This window comes from Chenopodium quinoa, unplaced genomic scaffold (assembly GCF_001683475.1).
Source record: "Chenopodium quinoa cultivar QQ74 unplaced genomic scaffold, ASM168347v1, whole genome shotgun sequence".
Lineage (NCBI taxonomy): Eukaryota > Viridiplantae > Streptophyta > Magnoliopsida > Caryophyllales > Amaranthaceae > Chenopodium > Chenopodium quinoa.
In genome coordinates, this window is record NW_018744239.1 from 2184450 (window position 1) to 2196585 (window position 12136).

Consider the following 12136-nt stretch of genomic DNA (forward strand, 5'->3'; position numbering starts at 1 on the left):
TGAGGGGCGTTGATGAATACAACATACTTTGTACAACCATAATAATTGCACCACTAATGTGTGTGAAGTGAGAATAAAGAAAGTTGAATTTTTGAGTTTGTACATAATGAACATAATGAGCAACAAAAAATGGTGACAAAATGTGTACTTGGGATTTGGGGATTGATGGTGGTCATCCCTCACATTCATGGGATTTTAGAGTTTCGATGTACTTGGGATCAAAAGTCATCAAAAAAATAAGAGATCAAAAGCACTTGGAGAAAATGGACAATATATTACTAACTTCAATATATAGGGGATGCCATTTCTCAAACAAAAGGCGTTAAACAATCATCAAGTGAGATTATTACCCCCCCCCCCCCCAATACTCCTACTTCAAAAAGGGATCACCATACCGAATTACCGATCACTATGTTTTTGAAGGAATTGATAATAGGTACGACATATATGTGCCAACAAATCGAAGATCTAACTTATGTATAAGACAAGCTACGGGCGTACCCTGCTCTGAACCGAATATTTTGCTGATTGAATGCATCCATAGCATAATCAGTAGGCCTAATAACTGATTCACGTCGTCCTTCCTCCTGGACTGCCCCAAACACAATCTCGTTGGTTTTCTCGCAGCTTTGCTCGTAGTATGTCTGAGGGATAGATGAGTGATGCTGATGACGGTACTGATGTTTCTCATGTTTCTGCTGCAGCTGTTGTTGCTGCTGCTGCTGCTGTAGTTGCTGTTGCTGAAATTCTGTGTCCCAACCACTGTAGAAAACTCGGCTTTGCCTCAGTTGCTGCTGCATTTTTTCTGCATCCTTAGACATGAAGGCGTAGGTTTTCTTTGGGGTGGGCGCTCTAGTTTCAATTGAAGGAGGTTCCTCTTCTTTGGGTATCTCAAAACTCTCTGGTGACTGCCAATTATTGGTTTGATGATACGGTCCTTGATTCCTGTATTGATACACCACTGGCTTTTTTTTAAAACCTGGAATCATGCCACCGATTATTTCCATACCTGTTGTGCCAGCATTGGCAAGCAACTTCCCAAGTGATCCGAAAAACCCTTCTTCTAGCTTCTCTGTATCATCTTCAGTAGGGATCAATGGGGGCCTCACAGATTTAAGAGGCTTCTGGTATGGACTAGATGAAGTGTTTTCTGTTACTTTGGCATCCTGCGATGAAGAAAACAAGTCATATAATGCATAGCATTTTTACACCCAAAAAGGCAATTTAGGAGGGGAAGGTAATTCTTACATTCTGAGAAGACACAATTGAACCAACTCGTCGCTGCAATAGGGCCAGCATGTAGCCGAAAAATCCAGCAGCAAGAAGTACAGCGATTCCTGTAATGGTAAAACGAAAGAATGAGCAAAAGCAATGTCACCAGACAGATCAAGTAGATTATAAAATCTGCTTTAGCTTACCAAGAGGGAAGCTGCTTTCATATTGATAAGCACAGTCATCAAAATGGAGATGAATTTCCCTGATCGCCCGATTCCCCCTATCAATGACCAGCAAGGAACAACTGCTTCCAACATAGACAACGTCAAAGTCATTGGAGAACTTTGCTTCATCACTCGGTCCATCAACATGACCACCTCTGTTACTCCATTTCCCACCAGCAATAGTCGTGACTCCTGAAACAAATAGTACGATTAGTCTAGATACTCTGCACTTAACAAGTCAGCTTTGAGCTCATCCCACAATCATTCAGTAAAAAACAGGATTGAAAAATATCACATTCTACCAATAAATCAGGACATTTTACTATTATAAGCTCTTCAATCTACAATCATATTATCAGCTTCATACAAGACTATATCCGAATGGAAAGGAGTTCAATCACACGAATTATCATTCCTTCCTAATACCAATGTGTTTTTCATATCCTCAATGGACAATTTGGCAATAATCTACTCAATGTAGCATACACAAGTCTCTGAAATACCTGTATCACTGATCTTCCTGATTGCCATATTCATAGTATCAGCGACATAAATATTCCCCCTGTCATCAACAGCAACACCTTTCGGATGGTTCAACCTCGCTTCCCTGTACTTCCCATCAACATGTCCAGAGTATCCTTCCGGTGATCCAGCAACCAGCTTAGGTCTACTGTCTGCATCATTGCATTATAACCATAAACCACACTCAGGATCCACCCAAATAAACAATGCACATGCACATGTGCACACAAATAAACCACTTTCTACATAAGTATAAATGAATTTAAGCATCACAAAAACAAGAATCAAATTGGCATCCAAAGCAAATTGACAACCCAATAATACAATTGCAATCAAATTCGATCCCGAAAACTGACAGTGATACCAAACAGGCCCTTAACTAGCAAAAACACTAATACCATGAATCTAATACTCCTAAATAAGCACACTTACAGAGAGAAAGTGCAGAAGAGATCCGGTAAAGATTGCTATTAGCAGAATCCACAATAAGAAGCTCTCCACTGGGTAAAACTTCAACAGAATAAGGCTCAATTCCAAGCTTACTTCCATCAAATACAGTCTCAACTAAATACCCACTTTCAAATTTCATCATTGAACGCCCAGAAACTGCTGTAATCATCATCATAAAAACTAATCAATATAATAATAAATTAATAACCCACATTTCTCTCAAAACACTCAAATTAAAAAAATAAATTGAAAATTAATTAAGATCTCAAAAATATAAAAAAATAATTTAAAATAATTAGTATAATAACCTGTTTTGGTTGTAGCTTTGAGTGACCACACCCATTTCATCAATCTAGCTAAAGAATTTGAGATGAAGCCACTAACAATTTCTGCAAAAAAATCAACAAATTAGAGCAAAATTACAATAAAAATCAGCAAGAAAATAATAATGTGAAGAACTTGAAGTAATTTTTGAGGTGGGATTACTTACTTGCAGGTGGGGTAGAAGCAGAAACTGAAGAAAACCCAGAAAAAAGAAGCAAAAATGAGAGAAAAAGAACCAAACATTTCCTACCCATCAAAAACACCATTTCTTTTTTTGCTGATGATTTTTCAAGAGGTTTGCATTATCAGTAAAAACCCTAGTGAGAGAAAGTGAAGATGATTTAAGAGGTTTTGTGACCAAAAAATTGTGAAAAAAAGGGAAATTTTTAGGATTAATTTAAGTTTTTTTTAGCTTTTTTGATTTGCTTTTTGAGAAGAGGAAAGAGACAATTGAAGAAAAAGATAGAGAGAAAAGGAAAAAAGGTGAGTGAAAGAGTGAGTGGGGAAGAGAGTGTAAAACAGTGTATTGAAGAAGAATCTGAAATCTGGGTTAATAAATGAAGGAATTAGTACAACTGGTGAGATTATTGAAGGGGATGTTTTCAACAGCAAATCAAGGAAAGAGAGAGAGAAAGAAGAGAGTGTTTAAATGTGTAATCTTTGAGTGTGTGTAGTGAGGTAAGCCACCGCCTTAATAAAGTTGTAATTGGATTCATTATATTTATGTACACTATGCACTTCTATTGCCAATTTCTTACTCTAGCTACCTTATTGGTGGCACGTAGGACGTAACATTGTGTATGTATCATTGTATCGACGCATAAGATGACACGTATGATGTAACGTTGTGTATATACCGATATATGAGAAGAATAGACATATACTCGTTTAATATCTTGTATTCTGTATGTGTTAGCGCATGAGATGCATGGGCAAATACTTGTGACTATGCACGAGATGTGTCTTATGATGTTAGCTAGTGTGATGCACCTACCAACTATGTGCACCAACAGCATCTTACCTTATGCAGTGAATTGTACATGTAACTAGGTGAATACATATATAATTTTTGTTTAAGGTAGTCAATTAGTCATAATCACGCCTCTAAGCACATAATAAGGTCGTAAAGACTAGAGGGATGATTTCCTTTTTGGCAATAAATATCATTTGTAAGTGCTTATATAACTCATCCTTGTTGTTTTACACACTTTCTTTTATGAATTAAAAATAAACGATTAAATTAACTTCTCATACATTGTATCTATCCACATATAAAGGGAAAAGAAATAGATAATACAACTTAATTTTCTGATTCATCTCGTGCATGCACGAATATATTAGTGGACCAACTTATAAGTAAATTATAATTGTTGTTAACATGGTTATTTAGGAAAATAGAAATATAATCATACAGATTTAAGACTAAACTTTTTGCATGTAAGATGTAACATCCAAACAATCTACTTGTATATGATGAATTATAATTACATAACATCTTCTGATGTAAAATTAGATTCGATAAGACCATGTTTAGTAAAATAAAAAATAATAATAATAATAATAATAATAATTTAAAAAAAAAGTCTTTTAAGAAAAGGAAAAAAAAAAACAGTGGTCCAAATTGTTGAGGAAAGTGCTTTAAATTTTAAAGTATAAGGCTTAGAGACTCAATAAACCTTGACCAACAATTGAGACTCCCAACTATAACAATGGTACTGGTACACAACTAGTGTAAGTGTGTAACCATTAATAATCTATCCTGGAGAGTAAATTACTATGTCATAAATTCGCCGAATTAATTAGTTCTCAGAATTTTATTTTACTCCGTATTTTTTTAGGGAAATTATGAGAATATTAAAGGAAGTGGACTGATGGTTTTATTAAGTGGGAGCCATTTTTTCAGAAGTTTTAATTGGACTACTCATTTAGTTATTTGTTTGAACTTTGAAGGATATATGAGTAAATTTTGACATTCTTTTATTTCTGTATCTAAGTAGTGCATAGAAAATTGTGCTTTCACAATCAAAATGTCAGAAATTAGTTAGAGGCTTAGGGTCTATTCTCTTACGTTGAAATTCAGCTCAGCTCAATTCAATTCACTTCAATTCAGTTCAGTTCAGCTGAGTTCAGTCAATGAGAACAAGCCCTTAGAGCGTTAAAACCATTTCATTAGAAGAGTGGTTAGACTTCAAATTTGGAATTGTTTGCTAATATTCGGCATATTTTAGCCTTAGCTAACTATATTCATGTTTTTTGTATGTAGAAATATTTTAATGATAGATGATATACTCCGAAGTTCATATATTGGGTACCACTACAAGATTTCATATGTAGATATTTCACTTTGCGTCAAACCTAATGTTGTAGTTATTTCATTTTTTTACTTTTGATATTTTACGGAAACATTAATATGATCATTATTGTTATACATAATGATCTAAAATCATTGTTATGTCAATTGACTCAAATCTCATTGAATTCAGCTTGATACATATTTTCAAAACATTTACAATTACACTATTACGGAGTACATACGAAATACAAAATATTAAGAGTGAAAATTGCTAATTTACAGCTATGTCAAGTCATAAAATAGAACAATAAAAAAGGAGGAAGTATTAATCAATTAACACATGAATCTCACTGTTTTGCATGGGTAATTAAAAGTAGGGTCCAATTCGTTCATGTGTCATATTCAATTTCCAAGATCAATGATGAAAGAGCATACTCCATATAAATTTAACTTTAATCCTTTCTGTTTGGGTCCAATTTAGTCAAAATTGGGCCTGAGCACTAAATGATCCAATTAAAAGCCCAAGGTCAAGGTTCAACTCTCCAATTGCTCAAAAGTCAAAAGTCAGCCCACAAAGTAAGCCAATTGGGCTAAAGCCCAACCTCTCCAAATATGATGAGGTATAAAAGCCCTCATATTAACACATTCAAGGAGAGAGTCATATTCTTACATAAGACATCTCATAACATCACATACGAGACACAACAACACATGCATCATCACATACATTATCTCATACACGGATTATTCCAACTCATATGCTCATTCTTGCATTGAGAAATACTCCACAAAAGCCTCAAGCTACAAACTCTCTTGCATAGTGTCTTCCTTTTTACACATTGTACTGACTTTAGCATCGGAGGGGCCTTCCTCGGAAACACCCCCGAGGCTAGTTTACGTGTGTTCACTGTGCAGGAAACCTTCGGCCCAACACAGCTTGGATCGAATCCAGTCTTCTCCATTTTAGTGGACCTTCGGCAAGGTCCCATTGTTTTCAACCGAAACAATTTGGCGCCGTCTGTGGGGAAGACTTTCAAAAATCTTTAAGCCAAATTCCTAACCAAGATCATCTTGCAATTGTCTTAGCAGCCATGGCTAAGAACCGCAAGAGCAAAAGCCTCCGTCAAGGAGCGGGCGAAAAGCCTAAAACCCCTACACCATCGCCCTCGCCGGACCGGAACTCTCCCAAGGGTGCCGGCTCGGGGGGAGGATCACACAAGGAGGATTCCCTATCTCCTATAATGCATGACTCTCAATATAGGCCGGACCACTCTCGGTCTAGCAGGGGTCAGTCTGATCATAGGACATATTCAGTGTCCCGAAGCCAACCATCGGCTGCACGGCCTCATGCCCACACTCGGCCGGAGACCCCTTTGACGGGGCCCAGTTCGGAAGAGGTGGCAAGAGCGCTGGCAGTACTCATGGAGGCAATGAGGGCACAGAATATGCCACCGCCTCGTGATCGAACTCCTCCGCATACCCGGCATCAGCGGAGGAAGTTAGACCATGACGGTGGGAAGCTTCCTTCCTTCCGGGAACTGGAAGAGTGGGAGGAGGATTCTTGGAAAAATGAAAAACAGAGGAAGAAGAACTCTCAATTATTTAAAGGATCCTCATCCTCAAGACCAGCAGCGCATAAGAGCAGCAGCTCAGCTTCTCGGCCAGAATCTACTCGCCGGGAACCTGAGACTGCTCGCAGAAGCGTCCTTGACCGACTCGGCGGCCAGGAACCGAGCGTGCGTAGTCGCCTCACGTTCCCTGCAGCCGAGGCCCAGACTTCCCAGCCAGGGACGAAAACCACTCCTACCTCTCTGAGAGGGCGGAGCGCGGTCCCTTCGGCCAGGAACAAGGGCAAGGCCATTATGCTTCCCGCTAGTTCACCATTCGAGCAATGGATACTAGAAGAGCGCGTACCCACGGTTAAAATACCGTCGCATATCACATATGACGGGACCACGGATCCGAAGGACCACGTGGCCTCGTATGAGGCTCATATGCATCTTTGCCCCAGATCCGAGGCAACTTGGTGCAAATATTTCCCAACCACTCTCAAGGGGGTCGCGCAAGCGTGGATCTCCAAGGGAGTAAGGCAAGGCTCCATAACAGGTTGGGATGATCTGTCCTCCAAGTTCAGGAGCAAGTTTTCCACGGCAAACCGCCGAGAAAAGACTACCGCAGAGCTCATGGGTCTGCAACAGGGGGAAACCGAAAGCCTCCGAGACTACCTGACCCGTTTCAGTAACGAGTCATCAAGCGTCTCTCAGCTGGACCAGGGGCTAGCTGTTTTTGCAATGCAGAATGGCCTTCAGCCAGGAAAATTCCTAGACTTCATGGTCATGCATACCCCGCAGACCTTGGAGGAAGCTCTTAGTGCTTCGGATAAGTTCATCCGAGCCGAAGAATGGAATAAAGCAAAAACCCAACCTCAATCCGGGGGAGGGAAACAGAGGCAAATACCCTTGTCTGAAGGCCAAGGCCATAAGGCAAAGGGAAAATCAAAGGCCTCGGAGCCATCTTCGGCCAGCGACCTAAAGAAGGACAGGTTTGCCTCATACACAGGCAGATACGAGTCCTACACTCCGCTCTCTCTTCCACGCGCCAAAATTTACAGTGTGACGAAGGAGGAGCAGAGTTACCGAAAGCCGAGACCACTCCCAGAGTGGTATCAGCGAAAAAATAAAAATCAGTGGTGTGAGTTCCACGAGTCTTCGGGCCACAACACTGAAGAGTGTATCCAGCTGAAGGACCAGATAGAAGACATGGTCCGGAAGGGATACTTGAAAAAATACATCGCGGATCACCGCGAGAAAAAAGAATCCGAAAGGTTAGCAAAGGACCCTCGGCAGGACCTTGATTTCCCCCGGAAAAACAGTAAAAAACCGGAGGGGAAATTCCCTCCGATCAATGTTATCTCGGGAGGAATATACTCTCGGAGGGAGCACAAGCGTCACCTTAGAGCTTTGACTCACCAGGTGAACAACGCTGACATTCAATCTCCCCAGTCGCCGGTGCCGAACATGACGTTCACAGCCGCCGACTGCCGGGGGATTATGTTCCCTCACGAGGATCCGTTGGTGATCATCGCCACGGTGGCCAACCACGACGTCAGTAAGGTCCTTGTTGACGGTGGCAGCGGAGCAAACATTCTGTTCCGAAAGGCCTACAACCAAATTAAGCTGAAGCCCAAGCACCTTACGCCGGTACCCTATCCGGTATCCGGGTTCAATGGGGCTTCAACTTATCCAGATGGGAAGGTGACACTTCCTGTCACCATCGGTTGCGATGAGGCAGCCCGGAACGTCATGATTGAGTTTTTGGTCATCGACGCTCCTTCAGTGTACAACGTGATTTTGGGGAGACCCATAATTCACGAGATCCAAGGGGTCGTCTCAACTTATCATCAGCTGATGATTTACGTCTCAGACGCCGGCTTCCCCGAAAGGATACAGGGCAACCAAAAGGACGCCCGAAGGTGCAACTACCTCAAGCCATCCAGTAGTCGCCCAGATGACGACAAGGATGAGGAGGAGAAAGAAAAAGAAAGAGAGCCAAGCACAAAAAAGCCGAAAGGCCTAAGTGCTTCGGCCCAAGGATCAGTGCCCAGGGAAAAAGGTCCCGAAAGGGAAAAGGTTGACTCTTCATCTGAGCCGAAAGACTCAGAGAGCCAGCCGAAGAACACAAAGACTGGGACACCTGCTGACATTGGCAGCAGACCAGATTCTGAAGAGTCCAGTCCATCGGCAATGGACATGGACCAACAGACTGAAACAGTTGAGTTAGCCGAAGGAGATGCTGAGAAATGTGTAACAATCGGGATGGACCTTGATCCTAACACCCGTTGTGAACTTATTCAGCTCCTGCGGGATAACAGAGATGTGTTTACTTTCTCGGCAGCTGATATGCCCGGGATAAGTTCAGACCTCATCTCCCATAACTGAAGGGTCCATGCAAGGCCTCTCAAAATTGGGGATCTTGTCCTTCGGAATGCTGCTGCAGTTCAGAAAGGCCGAATCCATGGGAAGCTCTCAGCTACATGGGAGGGACCTTATGAAATTTATGATGAGCTTCAGCCAGGGACATACCGACTTCGGCAGTTGGATGGAACTGAGTTGAAGAATCACTGGAATGCTGATGTACTGAAAAAATACCATGTGTAAACCCTTCGGGGCAGAACAATCTTTGTAAGTACATTTTGAACTAATGACAGGCCTTGGAGCCGCCATTTATATAAAATTTACAACTGTTTATCCTTTCAAAATTTTCTTTGTTCTATCTACTCTTTGAGGGTTTTTTATTCAGCCTCGTCTGAAGCCTTCGCCTTCGGGTAACTGGGTTTCAGATTGCTGACAAAACCTGTCTTTTTAAAGAACACTGGTCTTTCAGCTGAAGTCAAACTTCAGTAAGACTTGTTCTCCAAAGACATGAGTCCATGGACAATTCTGGGATATTGCCTTAACTGAGCCTTGTATCCCAGAGAGCCATTATCCGAAACATTGCCTTAAGTTGGCCCTGTGTTTCGGGTATCCATTTTTCAAAGATAGCCAGAAAATCAAGGATAACAGCAACAGTTGAAAATTTTTAAATCAGCCTCGTCTGAAACCTTCGCCTTCGGGTAACTGGGTTTCAGATGGCTTACAAAACTCAGTCTTTTTAAAGAACACTGGTCTTTCAGCTGAAGTCAAACTTCAGTAAGACTTGTTCTCCAAAGACATGAGTCCATGGACAATTCTGGGATATTGCCTTAACTGAGCCTTGTATCCCAGAGAGCCATTATCCGAAACATTGCCTTAAGTTGGCCCTGTGTTTCGGGTATCCATTTTTCAAAGATAGACAGAAAATCAAGGATAACAGCCTTTTTAAATCAGCCTCGTCTGAAACCTTCGCCTTCGGGTAACTGGGTTTCAGATGGCTTACAAAACTCAGTCTTTTTAAAGAACACTGGTCTTTCAGCTGAAATCAAACATCAGTAAGACCTGTTCTCCAAAGACATGAGTCCATGGACAATCCTGGGATATTGCCTTAACTGAGCCTTGTATCCCAGAGAGCCATTATCCGAAACATTGCCTTAAGTTGGCCCTGTGTTTCGGATATACGTCTTCTTTAAGAACGCTGGTCTTTCAGCTGAAGTCAAATTTCAGTAAGACTTGTTCTAAAGAGGTTAGTCCCAGAAAGCTAATATCCCAAGCATTGCCTTCAGTTGGCCCTGTGTTTCGGATATCCAACTTTCAGACAATCTTCAGTAAGACTTGTATCCCAGAAGCATTGCCTTCAGTTGGCCCTGTGTTTCGGATATCCAACTTTCAGACAGTCAATCTTCAGTAAGACTTGTATCCCAGAAGCATTGCCTTAAGTTGGCCCTGTGTTTCGGATATCTATTTTGAAGAAGTTCAGAAATTGCTTATTCAACTAAAGTCATACTTCAATTTCTGTGGGGGCAAGAAGCACGCAGTGCAGCTATGTTCGGCAGAGTTGAAGAAAAGAAACAGTAAAGCATTCAAAAATAAAGCAACTGAAGAAAAAATTTTTGAGCTACAAGTTCAATAATTCAGTATCGGCAGCCGCCCACAAGCGGAAAATAACAGCTGCCGAAATACGTACATAAGCAAAAAAAATAAAACTGCTGTACGACAAGGCAAGCTGAAGCAAAAAACAAGGCAAAAAACTCAGAAAGCGGCAAGTCTAAAGTTAAGCACATGATGAACCGCAAGATTCTGAAGACGACTGCCCGAGTTCCTATGCTTCAGCCGGAGGATCAGACTGATCAGCGTTGAGTCCCATGGTGGCCTCAGCCCCAGCAGCAGAAGAGGCGGGCTTTGCACTTTGCCGAGCCTCCCTTTCCCTCTGCTCAGCTTCCAACTCCAGTCTTTCAGCTTCCTCTTCGGCTTCCTCAGCCTTAAGAATTTCAGCTTCAGCTGGAGTTGCATACTTCATGTGAGGGTCTTCGGGATTCTGGACCCACTCAGCACATTTAGACCAGTCCAGCTTCGGCTCAGCATGAAGGCAGAGTCTTCGGCATACTCGGAATCCGTTTCTGAAACCCATCTCATATTCCTCTTGGGTGTAAACACGGACTTTGAGTAAAGCCTCAGCATCAGCCAGCTTCTTCTGGGTCTCCTCCAAGTCTTCCTTGGATTTCTTCAGCTGTTCAGCGACTTTGGAGGAGGACCCCTTCAGCTCATTCAGCTCTTGCTGAATTTGGAAAGCCTTTGTCTGAGCTTGGGCCACTTCAACTTTCTGGATCAGCAGTTGATCCTCAGCCTCTTGGAATTTAGCTCTTTGAGCTTCAGCAGCAGCAGCAGCCTCTGAGAGTTGGACGTCTTTGGCCAAGAGCAACTCTTCAGCAGCCATTCGGCTGGCTTCAAGAGCCTCTAGACGCTGCTGCACTTCAGCTTGTGCAGCAGTTCCTTCTTGAATTCGGCTCTCAATAGCAGCCTTGAATTTGGAGACGTCCACTCCCATATGCTCCTGGAGGAATTTTTCCCCTTCCATCAGTGGGGGAAAAACCTCCATCTCTATAGCATCGCAGAAGGTTTTCAGAGCTTCGGCAGCTTTTTTACCGTACTCCTCAACCTCCTGCTGCTTCTCTTCAGCTGCTGCTTGCTTCAGCTTAGCAAGCTTAACTTCCTCTTCAGCCACCTTCCTTTCGTGCACAGCAGCGTCTACCCTATCTTGTAGGGTATCAATCAGCTCTACAGTGAGAGTCTGATTGTGCACGAACTGAAAACAGGAAGACAAAAAAAAATAAGTAATAAGAAAAAAAAATAGAGCTGAATTTCGGAGGAAATGAAGGAAAATTACCTGCATCATCAGCAGTTGGTTAGACCTGGCTGGGTCAGGAACTGATCTACTGGATTCGCCCATCCCAGCAGTGGCCTTCAGCGACCAGATCCTTGCCCTGTCTACTTCGGACATGCCAGCAAAATTGCCGAAGTAGGCTGCAGCTCCTTCTCGGTTTTGACCCCATATGAGGTCCCAGATGTGATCTGGGATTGGAATTCGGGGGGCCGAGAAACCCATTTCTCCAGAATGCAGAGTCTGGAAAGAAGGGAAGGACGACGATGGAGCTTGATTAGCTTTGGTTGTCTCAGCATCGTCCTTCTCAGAGGAG

At 42.2% G+C, this 12136-nt stretch overlaps 1 protein-coding gene across 2 annotated transcripts; it reads right to left on the reverse strand.

The window, feature by feature from the left end:
- Window positions 1-254: 254 nt before the first annotated feature.
- Window positions 255-3433, reverse strand: LOC110694124. Of its 2 annotated transcripts, none has more exons than XM_021871290.1 (7): window positions 2902-3433; window positions 2720-2800; window positions 2394-2567; window positions 1943-2113; window positions 1419-1631; window positions 1249-1337; window positions 255-1166 (listed from the first exon to the last, which is right to left on the reverse strand). In XM_021871290.1, exons 1-7 carry the CDS (start codon window positions 2999-3001, stop codon window positions 474-476), a joined length of 1521 nt encoding a protein of 506 aa, XP_021726982.1. In that variant the 5' UTR covers window positions 3002-3433; the 3' UTR covers window positions 255-473. The 2 variants fall into 2 exon arrangements, with proteins under 2 accessions (XP_021726982.1, XP_021726981.1); XM_021871289.1 differs by having other exon boundaries at window positions 2394-2570; window positions 2902-3431.
- Window positions 3434-12136: the final 8703 nt, after the last annotated feature.

Coding starts and splice junctions, on each gene's coding strand:
- LOC110694124 (XM_021871289.1), bottom strand. CDS start 3,001: ATGGTGTTTTTGATGGGTAGGAAATGTTTGGTTCTTTTTCTCTCATTT. Junction 2,114..2,393: donor CTCTTCTGCACTTTCTCTCT/GTAAGTGTGCTT, acceptor GCAATGATGCAG/ACAGTAGACCTAAGCTGGTT. Junction 1,167..1,248: donor CAATTGTGTCTTCTCAGAAT/GTAAGAATTACC, acceptor TCTTCATCGCAG/GATGCCAAAGTAACAGAAAA.